This window comes from Lepidochelys kempii, chromosome 1 (assembly GCF_965140265.1).
Source record: "Lepidochelys kempii isolate rLepKem1 chromosome 1, rLepKem1.hap2, whole genome shotgun sequence".
In the NCBI taxonomy this organism is placed as follows: domain Eukaryota; kingdom Metazoa; phylum Chordata; order Testudines; family Cheloniidae; genus Lepidochelys; species Lepidochelys kempii.
The window spans coordinates 320,356,423-320,375,956 of record NC_133256.1 but is presented as its reverse complement, the minus strand read 5'-3'; the positions used below and the strand labels follow the sequence as shown (position 1 = coordinate 320,375,956).

Sequence of the window (19,534 nt, the reverse complement as noted above, 5' to 3'; positions counted from 1 at the left end):
TGCCCAGTGCAGCAGTCTGGGAGCTGACCTTGTTCGTGAAGACAGAGGCAAAAAAAAGCATTGAGTGCATCAGCTTTTTCCACATCCTTTGTCACTAGGTTGCCTCCCTCATTCAGTAAGGGACCCACACTTTCCTTGACTTTCTTCCTGTTGCTAACATACGTGAAGAAACCCTTCTTGTTACTCTTAACATCTCTTGCTAGCTGCAACTCCAGGTGTGATTTGACCTTCCTGATTTCACTTCTGCATGCCCGAGCAATATTTTTATACTCTTCCCTGGTCATTTGTCCAATCTTCCACTTCTTTTAAGCTTCTTTTTTGTGTTCAAGATCAGCAAGGATTTCACTGTTAAGCCAAGCTGGTCGCCTGCCATATTTACTATTCTTTCTACACATCGGGATGGTTTGTCCCTGTAACCTCAATAAGGATTCTTTAAAATACAGCCAACTCTCCTGGACTCCTTTCCCCCTTATGTTATTCTCCCAGGGGATTCTGCCCATCAGTTCCCTGAGGGAATCAAAGCCTGCTTTTCTGAAGTCCCGGGTCCATATTCTGCTGCTCTCTTTTCTTCCTTGTGTCAGGATCCTGAACTCGACCATCTGATGGTTACTGCCTCCCAGGTTCCCATCCACTTTTGCTTCCCCTACTAATTCTGTTCCAGATGACTCATGGCCATAGTCATTGTAGGTAGATGAGGGCTAGAAGTTGACTCTACATTTCATTTTAGACTACTTGCTCCACTTGAAACAACAAGGCCTAATTCTGTCCTCTGTTAGGGTCCATATGGTGGAAAATTTAGCTTTCCACCCGTGAGTGAATGGCTGTTCTGTTTTCTCAAACTCTATCTGTAGTCATATCCTTAATGACCTGGAGAGATTATACCCCCAGGAACGGCAGCCACTCCTTCCTTGGGACCTCAACTTGGTGTTGGCAAGGCTAACAGGACCTCCGTTTGAACTGCTGGTAATGTGCTCTACATATCCTGGAAGGTGGCTTTTCTGACGGCCATTACTTCTGCCAGAAGGATCTCGGCGATTCAAGCCCTTACATCGGAACCACCTTATACAGTCTCCTTCAAGGACAAGGTTCAATTGCGGCCACATTCTCCATTCCTTCCAAAGGTGATGTTGCAATTCCATAGTAAGCAGGATATCTTCCTGTCAGTCTTCTATCCAAAGCCACATGCCAATAGAGGGGAACAGAGACTCCACTCGCTGGATGTCAGATTTGCACTTGCCTTCTACATAGAAAGGACTATGTCATTTTGGAAATCTATTTAGCTTTTTGTAATCACTGCTGACCGAATGAAAGGCCTTCCAGTCTCAGCCCAGAGAATTTCTTCATGAATCACTTTCTGTATCCACATATGCTATGACCTGGCAAAGGTCCCAGCTCTTCTTGCCCTGACTGCACACTCTCTACAATGGCTCAAGCTTCTTTGGTGGCATTTGTAGATCAAGTATCTGTACAGAAAATTTGCAGAGCAGCGTGGTCATCAGTCCACACCTTTTCATCTCATTACGACATCATCCAACAGGGTAATGAGGATGCTGGATTTGGCTGAGCTGTGTTACAATTAGCATGTCAATAAACTCCGAACCCTCCGCCTGCATTACTGCTTGGGAGACACCAACACTTAAATAGACACAAGCAAGCACTCGAAGAAAACAAGCAGTTACTAACCTTCTGTAACTGTTCTTCAAGATGTGCTGCTCATGTTCATTCCCAACCCTCCCCCCCCCACTTGTCCCTCTGTTGGAGTTAGCCGGCAAGAAGGAACTGAGGGGACTATGGGTCGGTGGGCCCCTTTATACTGCTGCTATGAGTGCTTGACCCTAGGGGGCAGCAGAGCTGACCCAGCTGATACCACTGAAGGGAAAAAACTCAAGATAAGCACACACCTACATTGGAATGGACATGAGCAACACGTCTTGAGCAACAGTTATGGAAGGTTAGTAATCATTTTTCCACCCTCACCTCCTTGAATTAACAGCTGGATGTACAGCTGCTCAATTTCAAGCCTGAGACTCAAAATGAGAGTAATAGATGTCCCTGACAACATTGCCCCAGCTGTTTTTGCGTTGGTCACCTTGCCGGCTGCTGAAACCACTCCGTATTTCAGCCTCCCACATGCTGCTAAGGCTTCTCCTTTATTTTCACAAATACTATGCAAAATACGTTCTGCCAAACTATCTGTGAATGGCTTAATTAACCAGGGAAACAAAGGATAAGCCAGGTCTCCCAGGATAACCAGAGCAATAGCCATACCATTAATGTCCATAGTGTTCCCTGGGGGCAAACAGTTCTTTCTCCATTAATTTAAATACAGCAGTGTTCCAAAAGGTCCTAGCATCATGGACCCTTCCAAACCACCTAGTATGTGTCTGTAAACCTGGCATGGTGGTTGACCAGTCTTTCAAGCCCCATAAGGAAATACCCCTTTCTGTTTATAAATTCTGAGCTATGGTGGGGCAAATAATAGGCACATGGTTCCCATCAATTGACCCAATACAATTCGGGAACCCCATGCATGCAAAACCATCAGTGACTTCCTGAGCATTACTACGCTCGATTACCCAGTACAACAGTACCTTTTCTAATTTGTATTCTAATACTAAGTAGGGTCTTCCTGGGTCACTTATTTGATAGGAGACCATCAAAGAATGCTTCTGGTGACTTTCCTCATGGAGTTGGTATTTAATCAATGCTCTACTACATTTTTAGGAAGGTGACACAAAAAACAAAGGTCCTGAGTGCTAATGGTATCAAAAGATCTCATGATACTTTTTCGGAGGGTAGGAATGTTAATCTTACTGACCAAATTGTATCTTCTACTTATTTCGTTTTCATCTAGTGGTAAATCCCCCTGCAATATCAATTGGATACTGTAGTCTTCACTTCCTGTTTTAACTACTGTGTAGGGGAGGTGTTACTTCAGTATGATACTTTGTATGCTCACTTCCATGCAGGTCATTTGGAAAAGAAGAACATTAAACAAAACTAAACTGAGGAGTGGTAACAATTGTAGTTTGGAATTGGTCAGAAGACTGGTTTTAAAAAATATAAACCATTTGTTTGGGGCCAGAGACAGATCCCCTCATCTTGTAAATCTAGTATTAAAGGTACATACGCTAAAAAGCAATTTACTGCTAACAAATTGAGAGGCTTCTCACTAAACCTCTGGTTATGTAATGTTACTGTGTCTGTTCAAAACAATTTCCAATATGGAAAACATTTGAGAGTCAAGAAAATGCTCAGGGACTGCCACTATCATGTCTAATAGAGGCGACACTTTATAAAAATAGTCACTCTATTCTTAAAGCCAGAATTCAATATTTAACTTAACACAAAGCATTGAGACAAGATTTTGAATTCAGAGAGCCTGCATCTTGAGACTAAATGCTGATGTAATTTAAAATATCTGGAACCAGCTATATGTCGGTATATTTCAAAAGATATGGTCTCAGTGAGGTACCTGTTGTAGGGGTGAAAGATCTGGAGATGATATGTTTGATAGCCTCCTAAAATAGGATTAATTTTAAGAATACATTCTTGTTCTGTTGTAGTGAGAGCCTCACTGTGTCCTAGTTTTGTGTTAAAGCCATCCATACTTCATGCCAAGCTACGTTCGTAGTGTACTGAAAATGGAGGACTTTACCAAATTGTAACAACATTTTGTGTATCTTAAGATAGTGATTCAGTGCGTCCATCAAAAAATTGCTATTAAACAAAGAGGAAAAAAATTAAGTTAATACTGTAATTTTCTGACTGGTGGGAGGGGGAGGAATAATATATAATTGATCAATTCTTAATATTCTACAAAAATGATTGAGATTGTCCTTTATCTTTTTAATGTGTTATCTTTTTTAAAAAAGAAACAAAACAAACAAAAATCCAAAGAAATAGACTAGAAAACCATCCAATGATTGTTTCATGTTACAAAACAAAGCATAAATATTAGCAATAATAAATAAAGAATAATTTAGTTTGTAACGTGTGTAGGATTGAACGTGAAAATTTAATATGGTAGTGTTGTGCTAAGTGTCTTAGTTATACTTTCATTTGCATTTGCTGTGGCTTAATACATTATGATAACAGATTTTCTAATGAAACCCAGGAGTTGTTTGTTAAGGACTATCTATGGCTAATATGATTAACATCTATTTTTAAAAAAACTCATTGGTTAATAAATATGGAAGTGTTAATTAGATTTGAAGATTTTTAGCAGTACTGGCAGGAAATGCAGCATTTAATCTCATTTCTGTGTGCTGGTGAGTGGTGTGATATTATACAGTTAACATTTTTATATCAACGGTCCTTGGTATCAAATTTACTTTTAAGTTTAGCACCATCTCTGTTAAGAATGACACTTTACTGAAGTAATTTTTAAAGCCCCTCTTCCTCAATTTGTGTGAAATTTGGAACTGAGGAGACAGTGATCACCGTCTCTTTGCAATCGGATGAAACACTAGTGTTGCTTGTTTGAATTGCAACTGCTTTAATTAGACTTCCTGTACAAAGTATCCAGTATTCATTTTATATGCACCTGAATACTCAAGAAGCATTCCATTTGCTAATTATGGAAACATCTTCTGACATAGGGTTTGTTTTTTAAGAAGGTTTATAAATAACTGCATATTTTTGGTTTCCTTTGATATATAGTATTATGTGTTTACATAAAACACTTAGCTGGAGACCTGAACTATCAGTTTGCATGGAAAGCAGTGATAGATACTGCATGAAGGGACTGTTACCCTCTGTCTGAGGGGATCTTTTGTGGCACAGGGAGAAGAGTTTTTAAAGTGGCACAAATATGTTTTTTGGTGAATCTGTTAATAAAAAAATCACATAACTCTGTCAAGGTAGGATCTGACTTCCCAGCAAGATATACCTAACTTGAAAGGGTCCGTATTTTGTGGCAAGGTCACTGTTAATATTTACTACTTAATCCTAAAGAAGGATCAATTTTTAAAAGAACTTATAGCCATAAAAATCATTTTAAGGCTTTCATGTTTTGAAATAGTTTAATAAAATCCCTGAAATATGTTGAAGGGTTTGAATATATGTTCTGTTCTAAGATAATTTGGATTGCAAGGGCATATGCATATGTACATTTTTTTTTCTATTTTAAATGAGAAAAAAGTAACATGCAGCTTATTAAGTGAATAAAATAAGGGCCACCATGTGGTTGGCAGGTATCTGGTTTTCCACCGGAGAGTCTTGTCGAAAAGGGAACCGGGCAGTGTCCAGTCAACTCTGCTAAAACTGTTAAAAGCCTGGTTAGCTGCTGTAACCGGCCTCCACCCACAAGGGGCAGGAACAGCAGCAGGTGTTGCTGGAGCCTGGAGAAGCAGTGGAATACTCAAGAATGGCTCCAGCAGAGAGGTACCAGCGGCTCCCCTGTCCTGCCCAGAGTGCAGCTCTCCCTGCCCCGTTCTGCCTCACTCATCCCTCCACCCCCGGAGCGTGGCTCCCTCCCCAGCCCTTTCCCAGTCACACCCCCACATTCCTGGAGCACAGCTCTTTCCCTAACGTCTTGCCCCACTCACTCCTGTGCCCCTAGAGCCCTGCTCAGCTGCCAGGGGAGGGTGGTGGAGAGATCAGTTAGCGACAGTGCGGGGGGAAGGGCATCAAGGGAAAGAGGTGGAGCAAGGGGTGGGGCCTCGGGGGAAGAGGTGGAGCAGGGGGTGGGGAGGTTCTCCTGCTCCGTGTCTGGTTTTCACAAATTAGAAAGTTGGCTACCCTAGGCCACGCTGAAATCTGGCAATTGACAAAATCGTTTAGCATTACTATTTTCTGTACGTAATTATTATGTGGTTTTCTTTTTGGAAGGCAAACATCTGCTCTGCATTTTGAGGAGTAATTACTACTTGTAGAAAAAAAAATGCTTAAATCCTGTTTTTGAAAATGCACATGTTGAAGTAAGAATGTCTAAAGCTGTATTTTGTGTTCAGTTTGAACTGGGAATAAAAACAAAGGACTAGTTGAAAGATCCTTCACGTGAAGGTACTAGGTCTTGCCCTTCTAGCCTTTTCAGATCCATACATGATTGCATTGTAACACTATATGGAATAAATTTACTGCAATACATAATGCAGACACAAACAGTTCTTTTTCAGACCCTAGTGATAGTTCCCATCTAATTGAGTGTGGTTTTCTGGTCATTTCATCATACTGGGCATCCAAAATTTTGATCATCGAAAGTGCTGCAGGCATCAAGCTTCCAGAGTGAGGAATATCTGGTAGCAGCTAAGTGGAAGACCCCTCTTCTTCCTCCCCCTCTTCCCAAAGTGTCTAAGGCCTGGTTCGACTACGAGTTTGTTGGATTTAGCAGTGTTAAATCCGAATTAACCCTGCACCCGTCCACACAACGAAGCCATTTTTTTGACATAAAGGGCTCTTAAAACTGATTTCTGTACCCCTCCCCAACAAGGGGATTAGCGCTGAAATTGACATCGCTGTTTCGAATTAGTGTTAGCGTGGACGCAATTTGAAGGTATTGGCCTTCGGGAGTTATCCCACAGTGCACCATTGTGACCGCTCTGGACAGCACTCTGAACTCGGATGCACTGGCCAGGTGTACAGGAAAAGCCCCAGGAACTTTTGAATCTCATTTCCTGTTTGGCCAGGCGAGCTCATCAGCACAGGTGACCATGCAGTCCCAGAATCAAAAAAGAGCTCCAGCATGGACCGAACAGGAGGTACGGGATCTGATCGCTGTATGGGGAGAGGAATCTGTGCTATCAGAACTACGTTCCAAAAGACAAAACGCCAAAACATTTCAAAAAATCTCAGAGTCCATGAGGGACAGAGGCTACATCAGGGACGCAACACAGTGCTGCGTGAAACTTAAGGAGCTCAGACAAGTGTACCAGAAAACCAAAGAATCAAACGGATTCTCCAGGACGGAGCCCCAGACATGCCGCTTCTACGCTGAGCTAAATGCAATTCTACAGGGGGGCCGCTACCACTACTCTCCCCCCCCCGTCCGTGGACTCCGATGATGGGATACTCTCCGCCATGGCTGAGGATTTTGCAGATGAGGAGGAGGAGGAAGACGATCTTGAGGAGAGCACACAGCACACCATTCTCCCCGACAGCCAGGATCTTTCTATTACTCTGACTGAAATACCCTCCCAATCCAATGAAGCCAGAGAAGGGACTTCTGGTGAGTGTACCTTTTATAAATATAATACATATTATAAAAGCTAGTGTTTTTTAATGATTAAATAGCCCTGAGGACTAGAGATGCATTCATGGCCAGTACTGCTACTGGAAAAGTCGGTTAACGTGTCTGGGGAAGGAGCTGAAATCCTCCAGGGACATCTCCATGAAGCTCTCCTGGAGGTACTCTAAAAGCCTTTGCAGAAGGTTTCTGGGGAGAGCAGCCTTATTCCGTCCTCCATGGTAGGACGCTTTACCACTCCATGCTAGTAGCAAGTAATCTGCTATCATTGTATGATAAAGCCTGGCAGTGTATGGTCCTGGTGTTCTCTGGCATTCACGCAACATCCATTCTTTATCTCTCTGTGTAATCCTCAGGAGAGTGATATCATTCATGGTAACCTGGTTGAAATAGGGGGATTTGATTAAGGGGACATTCAGAGGTGCCCGTTTGTACTGGGCTGTTTGCCTGTGGCTGAAAAGAAATTCTCCCTGCAGTTAGTCACGCGGTGGGAAGGGGGGCCATTGGTGCTGAGCTGTTCGTGTTTGGCTAGCAGGGATCTTCCCTGATACCAGCTAGGCGGTGGGGGGAGGGGAAAAGCGATCATCCCAGAGAATTGGATGGGGGAAGGGGGTTAGTTTGGTTTCTGCTGCTGCACGTTAACAGGAAAACTGCAGCACTAAATAGCCAACTCAATGGGCTTCGCTTGATATGGGAAAGGAGAGGGCTGCTGTTTTGAAGGTTGCCGAAGCCAAAAGACTATGGCTTACCATGGCCGTCTGCAAGCTGAACTCTGTTGCCTGGCTCTGCGTGTGTGATCTCTAGCACCAAAGCCACAGGCACTCAATATAAGATGCAAAATGCGACCTTGTACCAAAATCACATGTGCTATGTAACGTGAATAGTGTTCACCATGAAAAAGTATAACCATTGTTCTGTAAAATGTAACTTTTTAAATACTTCACTCCCTTTTTTCCTCCAGCAGCTGTAAATATTTCAAGCCTCCGTCCTCCATCCCAAAGGCTATCTCAGATAAGGCGATGAAAAAAACACACACACGATGAAATGTTCTCTGAGCTCATGCAGTCGTCCGACACTGACAGCTGTCTGGAGGGACACAATAGCAGAGTACAGGACAGTGGCCAATGAACATGAGGAGAGGTGGCAGCAGGAAGATCAGAGGAGGCATGAGGAAATGCTGGGGCTACTGCGGGATCAAACGGACATGCTCCGGCGTCTGGTGGAGGTTCATGAACGGCAGCAGGATCACAGACTGCCGCTGCAGCCCCTGCTTAACCGCCCTCCCTCCTCCCCAAGTTCCATAGTCTCCTCACAAAGACGCCAAAGAACGCAGGGTGGGAGGCTCCGGGCACCCAACCACTCCACCTCAGTGGACAGCCCAAGCAACAGAAGGGTGGCATTCAACCAGTTTTAAAGTGGCCTTTTCCTTCCCTCCTACCCTCCTCCCACACCTCACCTGAGCTACCTTGTGAGTTATCTCCCTATTGTTATAACCAATTAATAAAGAATACATGTTTTTTAAACGATAGTGACTTTATTTCCTTTGCAAGCAAGCTGTGATCGAAGGCAGGAGGGCGGGTGGCTTACAGAGAATTAGAGTCAACGAAAGGGGTGGGTTTTCATCAAGGAGAAACAAACAGAAGTGTCACATAGTACCCTGGCCATCCATGAAACTGGTTTTCAAAGCTTCTCTGATGTGCAGCGCTTCCTGCTGTGCTCTTCTAACCGCCCTAGTGTCTGACTGTGCGTTTTCAGCGCCCAGGCGATTTTCATCAACCTCCCACCCTGCCATAAATGTCTTCCCCCTTACTCTCACAGAGATTGTGGGACAAGCAGCAATAACAATGGGAATATTGGTTTCGCTGAGGTCTGAGCAAGTCGGTAAACTGCGCCAGTGACCCTTTAAACGTCCAAATGCACACTCTACCACCATTCTGCACTTGCTCAGCCTATAGTTGAACAGCTCCTGACTACCGTCCAGGGTGCCTGTGTATGGCTTCATGAGCCAGGGCATTAAGGGGAAGGCTGGGTCCCCAAGGATAACTATAGGCATTTCAACATCCCCAACAGTTATTTTCTGGTCTGGGAAGTAAATCCCTTCCTGCAGCCATTTAAACAGACCAGAGTTCCTGAAGACACGAACATCATGAATCTTTCCCGACCATCCCACCTTGATGTTGGTGAAACGTCCCTTGTGATCCACCAGTGGTTGCAGCACCATTGAAAAGTACCCCTTTCGGTTTATGTACTTACTGCCCTGGTGGTCCGGTCCCAAGATAGGGATATGTATTCCGTCTATAGCCCCACCACAGTTAGGGAATCGCATTGCAGCAAAGCCATCTAGTATGACCTGCACATTTCCCAGAGTCACTACCCTTGATAGCAGCAGCTCAGTGATTGAGTTGGCTACTTGCATCACAACAACCCCCACAGTAGATTTGCTCACTCCAAATTGATTACCGACTGACTGGTAGCTGTCTGGCATTGCAAGCTTCCACAGGGCTATTGCCACTCGTTTGTGAACTGTGAGGGCTGTTCTCATCTTGGTATTCTTGCACTTCAGGGCAGGGGAAAGCAAGTCACAAAGTTCCAGTAAAGTGCCCTTACGCATGCGAAAGTTTTGGAGCCACTGGGAATCATCCCAGACCTGCAACACTGTGGTCCCACCACTCTGTGCTTGTTTCCCGAGCCCAGAATCGGCGTTCCATGGCATAAGCCTGCCCCATTAATACCATGATGTCCAAATTACGGGGGAACATGGTTTTAGAGAAAAGTGTGTTCATGTTCTCATCACCGTGCTGCCGTCACCTCCTCGCCTGGTTTTTTCAGGTGCTGGTTCCGCATATACTGCACGATAATGCGTGAGGTGTTTACAATGGTCATAACTGCTGTGGTGAGCTGAACGGGCTCCATGCTTGCTGTGCTATGGCGTCTGCTCCTGCTCGGGAAATCCAGGGAAAAGGGTGCGAAACGACGGTTTGCCGTTGCTCTGGTGGAGGGAGGTGTGACTGACAACATGGTTGGCTTACAGGGAATTAAAATCAACAAAGGGGGTGGCTTTGTGAGAAACAGAATGGCCCCCTCCAGGATAGAACTCAAAACTGGGTTTAGCAGGCCTTTGATTTCACAGAGGGAGGGAGGGAGGAGAAAATGAATACCAAACAAATTTGGTCTATTTCTTGTTTTGATCCACTTCATCTATCTTTATACATCTTGCTGGCAGCAGACTATGCAGTATGACCACTAGCTATCATCATCTTCTGGGTGCTCGGCAGAAGACGGTGCAGTATGTCTGCTGTCCATCGTCTTCTGCTGGCTGCAGATTAAAAGACAGCACTGCTGGTAGGACTGAATCGCCATGAAACGAAGCTTAAAAGGGAAGTGACCTGGCTGAGTCACTCCCATGTTTGCCCAGGCGCCCCAACCTCATTGAGGTTGGTTAAAAGAGCACCCTGGACTACGTCGACGACTGCTACCAGTCATACTGCATTGTCTGCTGCCAAAAGGCAATAAACTGTTGCTGTGGAGCAATGCAGTACCACATTTGCCAGCACCCATGAGACATACGGTGAAGGTTAGCTGAGCGGGCTCCATGCTTGCTGTGGTATGGCATCTGCACAGGTAACTCAAGAAAAAAGCCGCAAAACAATTGTCTGCCCTCGCTTTCACGGAGGGAGGGAGGGAAGGGGGGCCTGATGATATGTACCCAGAACCACCCGCGACAATGTTTTAGCCCCATCAGGCACTGGGATTTCTACCCAGAATTCAAATGGGCGGCGGAGACTGCGAGAAATGTGGGATAGCTACCACAGTGTAACGCTCCGAAAGTCGACAGTTGCCTTGGTACTGTGGACACACTCTGCTGACTAAATACACTTAGAGCATTTGTGTGGGGAGACACACAATCGACTGTATAAAAACATTTTCTACAAAACCGACTTCTATAAATTTGACCTAATTTCATAGTGTAGACAAAGCCTAAAATGACAAAGAAGTCAGTGTTTTGTGGACATTTGTTCTAAGTTAACTAGAGAATTTATTTTGGGCTGCAACCTATTTCTGCTTTTAAAACACGGAATAAATATTTTTATCTGAAAAAGTTTGAAATATAAATTTCATATTGAACTGTGTGTTTTTTGTATCCCTGTAAAAATCTGATGATGGAAATCTTTTTTTTCCCTCTTCATATTTTCAGGGTTATCTTCCCGCCAATGTGGACCGAAGAGAAGGCACTTTACAGAGAAAACGAAAAGAATATTTTGCTTTTATTGAACAATATTATGACTCCAGAAATGATGAAAATCATCAAGACACATACAGACAGGTAGAGTAGCTTATTGAAAACTCTGAAACTCTTAAAAGTTCCATGAAAAATCTTTTTGATAACATGTTCAGTATGTTCTATATTGCTTTATTACTACTTCATAGCAAAGCAGAAGGATATTTTTGTTTAGCCATATGTTCAATAATTATTTTTGTGCTTTGCCACCATTTAAATCTAGCAAAGGCTGTTCAGTAATAATGAGGCATCTTTAATTGATCTGTAATTTAGAAAAATGTTAATAATTTTATTTCTTTGCTTGTAAAACATTAAATATCAAGATATTAAATCATTTAGGGCGCTTGGTATGCAATACTACCACTTCCTGCACATGAGGGGAAACAGGCTTCAGAAAGCTTCCCCATCTCATGGGGCAGGGAGAGTCGAGAGTAGCAGAAGCTCCCTAATAGTAGGAGCCCCCCCGCGTGGCCCCTTCCCCCCAGTACCCTGCACCTCACTAACATAGCCCTCCCACTTTCAAAAGCCCCGCCCCCCCCGGACTCCCCTGTTTTTGTGCCCCTGGTTGGAGTGGAAGAAGGCGGAGCTTTGACTCTCTGCTCCCCAAGTGCACCCGGTGGCATAGCTGGGGGGAGTTTATGCTCTGACAGATACATGTCATACTTCACATTCTCCCCAGAAGGGTGGGCAGACTGGGGATATTGTGACCTGCTGCCCCTGATCTAGCCCTTAACATATTTACTGTAACAGGGTGGATCTGCATCTGTAGGTTTTTCTTTCCCCATTGAACACCAGTTTTACAATACAGACTAATTTTTGGTATTAATTCCAGTTCACGTTGGGACCTTCAGCTAACCTTTTTCTTTGCAGTTCAACAGTAATTTTTCCAGTTTTTTTCCAATTGAGTCTTTAGATTATTCCCCAGTCTTCCCGAAGTTGCTTTTCCAAATGCTTTGAGGTGGTGCTATAGCATTAGAATAGAGGACTTGAAATTATGACTGCTACTTCAATGAAAGTAAGGAAATTAATGGAGGGTGGAGGGGAGAAGTTGAGGAGTATGAGCTAAGTGCTTTTAACATATCCCCGTAGGACATGTGATAAATGAAACAATCATATTCACCTAAAGCTACCAAATGATGGTTCTGCATGCAATTGTGAAAATTCTTCCACAAATTTTAGATGATCGGTGTGTTCTATCTTTGCCACTAAAGGGTTTGAGATTTTGGAATGCATTGGGGTGGTGGAAGATTGATTAGACACTAGAGGGGTATATGCCCATATGACTAGTTCACAGGAATATAGGTTATATCTACACTCTGGACCTTACAATAGTACAGCTGTACCACTTCCACTGTGCCGCTGTAAGGTCTCCTGTGGAGCTGCTTTATGCCGGTGGGAGGAGAGCTCTCCCGCCGGCATAATTAAATCACCCCCAAAAGTAGCGGTAGTTATGTTAGTGGAACAGCATCTTCCATTGACGTAGTGTTGTCCACACCAGCGCTTTTGTTGGTGAAACTATGTGGGTCAGGGCTATGTGTTTTCACATCCCTGACCAACAAAAGTGCTGGTGTAGCATCTCTAATCTTAATAGCATCTCTAATCTATTATATTAAAAGAGCAGGAGAAAGATACAAGAACATGTTTGTTGATGACAGGAGATTGTATTTTAAAATTAAAAACCAACATGTCACAGTTCAGGGCAACTGCACCTCTATATCCCCCTTCTTGGTCCAGCAAGGGTACCCACTTTTAGGCTCCTGGCTTATAAGACATCATCTCTCTTGGGCAGAATTCAACCTCTCTCCCTCCTGACTGGAGTCTTTCCGGGCTACACTGTTTCCTGCCCACACTGAGTTGCCTAGCAAGCCAGATGGGCTAAGCGGCTTGCATCTGCACTTTACTTTCTCCTCAGAGGCTATAAACAGCATAATTGCCCAGAGTTACAAAGTACCACGTAGCCCTTTCTAAGGAAGCATATTTATTCTGAAGGTGAAAACATTAGAGAGAAAAACATATATTAAAAACAATGAAAGAACCTACGTGCATGCTAATAAGCTTACTAGAGGTCACACTCAACTCCAACAAGGGCTCTGGCAGGTGATAAGTCTTTCAAACCCCACCAAAGTGTTTTTCTGTAGTTACAACAAGCACAGCTGTGAATCGGAGGCTGTTTACACAACAGCCTATGTTGGCATAACTTATGTCGCTCAGGAATGTGAGTAAACCACCCTCCCGAGCAACGCAAGTTATACCGACATAAGCGCTTGTGTGCACAGCATTCGCAGAGTGGTTTTATTATGCTGACGGAAGAGCTCTATTCTGTTGTCTTAGAGTGTCTTCAGCACATGCATTGCACGGCGCAGCTGCATCGGTACAGGTCTGCTTCAGCAGCATGGTATGCATAGACATGCCCTGAGTCTCTTCTTTATGCAGCTTGGGGCACTGATCTTCAGATAATCAGCAGACAATGGGTTTCTCCTCAGGTCATAGTTTCAGAAGGTTAGATCCAGAGGTGTGAATTTGCATTCATCTTCTCTCTCTAGCATTTCCTAGGAAATCCAGTTAATTTCATTTGTCCCAAAAGTTCCTTCTTTCTGGTACATTGTTTAAAATAGTGATAGAATCATAACATCGTAGGACTGGAAGGGACTTCAAGAGGTCTTCTAGTCCAGTCCTCTGTACTCAAGGCAGGACTAAGAATTATCTAGACCATCCATGACAGGTGATTGGAGACTTATTCCAGTGCTTAACCACCCTGACAGTTAGGAAGTTTTTCCTAATGTCCAACCTAAACTGCCCTAGGCGCAATTTAAGCGCATTGCTGCTTGTTCTAGCCTCTGATGTTAGAGAATAATTTTCCTCCCATCTCCTTGTCGCAATCTTTTATGTACTTAAAAACCATTATCATGTCCCCCACATCATCTTTTTTCAATCTTCCCTCATAAGTCACATTTTCTAGACCTTTAATCATTTTTGTTGTTCTTCTTGTCAAGCTGTTTGGCGGTGCCCCCGATCAGCTACAGTTGGTGGGTGCTGAGCATCCACTTCTCTCCCCCCTTCCCCCCCTTGGGTGTTCCAGCTCTGGAGCGTGCAAGGAGTTGGCACCTATGTCACTGGTGTAGTTTACTCACAAGATTGGACATCAGTGAGAAAAATATCCAGTGGTTATAGCTACCTGCTGTGTCCTGCATAATATCTGTGAAGCAAAGGGAGAAAAGTATCTGCTGGAGTGGAGGGCAGGAGTTGAGTAGCTGTCTGCTGGATTTGAGCAGCCAGATACAAAGGCTATTAGAAGAAGTCAATGTGGAGTTATACATCTCAGGGAGGCTTTGAAAGACCATTTTAACAGTGAGACAGAAAGTATATGGTACTGTAATGTGCTCCTTTGTGGCTGGTAGGAATCATGTTGTGGTTGCTGTAAATGTGGCAGTTTTACATTGTCAATGCAACTGTTAATTTTGTTTGTGAATGATTCTATGAGCTGTGTCACATTGTGCAATAATGGGTAACTGCTTTCGGAACAGCTGAGCAGTTAGCAGCATATGTTGTGAACTAACAAAGATGAATTGTGTTCCAAATAATATAATTTTATTCTCTAACAAAATCAGTGTTTTTTAAAGAAACCTATGCAGTTGTAAAACAAATACACCACCACCTCTTTCTCCTTGCTGTTTACAGCAGGGGCTTGTGACTCAGGCTCCTTGCAGCTAGCCATGGTACTGTTGTGAGTGGTGGGGTCTCTGCTGAGAATGGCATGCAGCTCTTTTGTAAAAGTGGCATATCTGGGACTCGGCATTGGATAGATTGGCTTTCTTGTATGCCTGTCGCAGCTCCTTGGCTTTCATGTGACGCTGCTGATGGTCCCTGCTGTAGCCTTTCTCCTTCATCACCATAGCAATCTGCTCGAAGATGTAAACGTTTCTGCCACTGGATCAGGTCTGTGCCTGCTGAGTCTCTTCTCTCCACAGGCCCAGGAGATCCAATATCTCCTGTCTCTGACAGGCAGGAATGTGTCTGGAGTGTGTAGCTAGCATGGTGAGCTGGGCTGTTGCACTTAACAATGGAGAGCTGCTAGGTGTGCTCGCCAAGCCAGGCAATCAGGAAAACGAATTTCAAAAATTCATGTTACTTTAAATGGAAGCGGGGGGCTTCTGTATGACTCCTGGGCAGTGGAGTTCAGTGGTAACCAAAGCGGTCAGTGTGGGGCATTGTGTCAAGCTGCTGGTGGACAGGTCAACATAAGTAATGCAGTGTCTACAGTTACCCTTTATCGACCGAAGTACATTGACTGTAGCTCAACGCTGCTCAGGGAAGTGGTGTTATGATGTTGGCATAACGGGGTATTTACAGCAGTGGAAGATCAATTTGAGACATATGCACAACTAGATCAATGTAAACTGCCTTGTGTCCACCTAACTAAGTAGTGTGGACCAGGCCCTAGAAAACTTTTAAGAGCCACCACTCTAAATGATGGCAGACTAGGGTCTCAGGATACATTTCTGGTTATATACATATTCTAACAAAAACAGTCAAGAAAAAATGAAAGTTCAATAATGTTAAAAAAATAAATTGTACGTACTTATTGATTTTTTTCTAAAATGTTTTCTGTCCAATTAGATTCACATAGATATCCCTCGTATGAATCCTGAAGCTTTAAGACTTCAACCCAAAGTAACAGAGGTAAGAATTGTTGTCAATTAATTTTAACTGTTTAGATGATTAATTTCTGAGTACTCCCAGACTGGCTATATTTTTTTATTAGTAATTACATTATGCATATGATTGCCATCTTGGCTTGAGGACAATGCTTGAAAAGCAAATAATCAAGATAGAGAAGTGATATAGTTGCAACCTGAGAATAATGTTGAAAAAGGTGAGTACGCCAGTGAAAGGTTAAAGAGATGAATGAGGTCATCTGGACTGAGCCCCAATGTGTGAGTTTTTCCATTTTCTTTTTTGATCAACAATTTTTGTTGATCACCTATGGTCACTTTGTCAAATGTATTCTTTTCCATGATCCATGTATCCCAGGCTGCCCAACATTACTCTATGCTATCAGACAAAGTGATTTAGTCTGTGATGGCATATGTATGGCAGATTTTTTTTTCTGGCTTATTTTTTGTATTCCATTATCTTGCATAATTGGTTGGTCTTCCTCCTATTAGGTTAGTTTTGGTTTTGGTTTGTTTTCGTTATTAATGTCTCTGGTTCTCTTCCCCCCTCTCCCCAGTAATTTAAAGCTGTTCTGTCTGTAATATTTAAATACTACATGCATACATAGTGTTGTACTTTTAAAGAACTTACTTACAAATATTTAATTAGAAATGTAAAATAGATTCCTTTATATGAGGTCTAAACACCTGTGTTTTTTTTCTACACTGTTAAACTCTTTTCAGTTGCTGTTTGCAGGTTGTAAATGTTAGCATGGAATACAACTATTCCTTTGAACTCCTTAAAATCTTTACAGTGGGCATCTTTGGCCTAAATAGAAGTGTTGTACTTTGAAAACAGACTAAAAACATGGCATCTTTTTATTCAACGGGTCTGGTCCCTGCATATATTGAAAAAAAATGCCTTTTTTCTTTTTCTTCCAGTTAGCACTGCGAAGCTAACACTGAGTGAGCTGAATTCGGTTCTTGCACAGCAACTGTTTTGAGTGCATAGTCTGAAGATGGAGGGGTTGCACAGGTTGTAATTGAGGACTTAATTTCATCTGGGGGAACTCTATTACAAATGCTGATATGTGAGGGAAGGAATTCAGTTTGCCATTGAGTCCAAGTTGGATTAGCAGGCCTGACAGTTAAAAACAAGTAACCAAACCCATTAAACTCTTCTCAACCCCATCCCCTGCTCTTCCCCCCAAATGCATCATAACTCCCAAAATAAAATTTAAAATTCCAAATATTTTTTAACTTGTAAACTGAGCACATTTGATATGGAATGCCTACAATGCCATTTTAGTCATGTTTCAAAGTAGAAGCACTCTTTACTGTGTGACATCACTCACGTTTTGGGGGGAGGGCAAAGTTTTAAGACAAGAATATACATGTGAACACTTGGAACCTCACCATGCCCACTTCTTTCTATAATTGCTGGTGCACCAAGACTTGAATGTGACTACTAACTCACTTGCAGATCTTGTTTTGATTCCACTTAAAACAAAGTAATTTTTATAGTAGGTATATCTGTCACTGTACCTAGAATGGGTCACAGCTGAGAGAGCTGATGGTCAGAAAAGAGGGTAGACACCCCAAACTGGTGGTATATTCTATCATTTGATTTCACCAAGCCAGTAATAAAGGTTCACTGCTGGACCACTATACTAGTTTTACCACAGAGTACAGACCATATCCTTAGGTATTCTAGCCACTTATTACCACCCAGGCAAAATGGACTTCACGATTCGGGTGACCAGATGTCCCGTTTTTTTAAAGTTTTTTAGGACTTTTTCTTACATAGGCGCTTATTACCCACCACCCCCGTCCCATTTTTTCACAGTTGTTATCTGGTCACCCTATTCACGATGAAAGGTTATTGATACCAAATTCACCACACATTAAGTTCTTCCAGGCCCAGGCGGCTAGTCACTTACCAAGGTCAATAGATACTTCAGATCACACACCAAAAATAATGCTGTAGCCAATCCTAAATTCATAAATCTTTAGTTACCTTACTAAGGGTATGTCTACACTACAAAATTAGGTCGATTTTATAGAAGTCGATTTTCAGGAATTGATTTTATACAGTCGATTGTGTATGTCCCCACTAAGCACGTTAGGTCAATGGAGTGCATACTCACTACCGTGGCTAGCATTGACTCACGGAGAGGTGAACTGTGGGAAGCTATCCCAGAGTTATCGCAGTCTCCATTGGAATTCTGCGTTAAGCTCCCAATGCTTGATGGGGCAAAAACATTGTCATGGGTGGCTTTGGGTACATGTCGTCAGTCTCCCCTCCCTCTCTCCATGAAAGCAACTGCAGACAATGATTTATTGCCTTTTTTCCTGGATTACCCGTGCAGGCGCCATAGTATGGCAAGCATGGAGCCTGCTCAGCTCATCACTGCTGTTGCGAGCATTGTAAACACCTCGTGCATTATACTGTGGTATGTGCAGAACCTGGCTAAGAGATGGCAGCATGAGGACGATTGTGAGGAGGACATGGACACAGATGTTCCTGAAAGCACAGGCTGTGGCAATTGGGACATCATGGTGGCAGTGGGGCTGGTTGTTAGAGTGGAATGCCGATTCTGGGCCCGGCAAACAAGCACAGACTGGTGGGACCACATAGTCTTGTAGGTATGAGATGATTCCCAGTGGCTGCGAAATCTTTGCATGCGTAAGGCCGCTTTCCTGGAACTCTGTGAGCTGCTTTCCCCCACCCTGAATCATAGAATCATAGAATATCAGGGTTGGAAGGGACCTCAGGAGGTCATCTAGTCCAACCCCCTGCTCAAAGCAGGATCAATCCCCAATTAAATCATCCCAGCCAGGGCTTTGTCAAGCCTGACCTTAAAAACTTCTAAGGAAGGAGATTCCACCACCTCCCTAGATAACGCATTCGTGTTTCACCACCCTCCTAGTGAAAAAGTTTTTCCTAATATCCAACCTAAACCTTCCCCACTGCAACTTGAGACCATTACTCCTTGTCCTGTCCTCTTCTACCACTGAGAATAGTCTAGAACTATCCTCTCTGGAACCACCTCTCAAGTAGTTGAAAGCAGCTATCAAATCCCCCCTCATTCTTCTCTTCTGCAGACTAAACAATCCCAGTTCCCTCAGCCTCTCCTCATAAGTCAAGTGAAGTGCAGGAATACCAAGATAGGAGCTGCCCTGACAGTTGAGAAATGAGTGGTGATAGCCCTGTGGAAGCTTGCAGTGCCTGACTGCTACCGGTCAGTCAGGAATCAATTTGGAGTGAGCAAATCTACTGTGGGGACTGGTGTGATTCAAGTAGCCAACACAATCACTGAGCTGCTGATATCAAGGGTAGCGACTCTGGGAAATGTGCAGGTCATAGTGGATGGCTTTGGTGCAATGGGATTCCCTAACTGTGGTGGGGAGATAGAC

General features: G+C 43.4%; 1 protein-coding gene across 3 annotated transcripts in view; it reads left to right on the top strand.

The window, feature by feature from the left end:
• Positions 1–19,534, top strand: part of TBC1D22A (TBC1 domain family member 22A) — a 440,402-nt gene that overhangs the window by 75,619 nt on the left and 345,249 nt on the right. The window contains exons 6-7 of one of the 3 annotated variants that reach the window (XM_073328374.1): positions 11,382–11,510; positions 16,083–16,145. The exons of 1 other annotated variant lie outside the window; for it this stretch is intronic. In XM_073328374.1, coding sequence (XP_073184475.1) covers positions 11,382–11,510; positions 16,083–16,145 — 192 coding nt within the window. The remainder of the gene's footprint in view (positions 1–11,381; positions 11,511–16,082; positions 16,146–19,534) is intronic. One more of the 3 variants, XM_073328375.1, reaches the window with a different exon arrangement.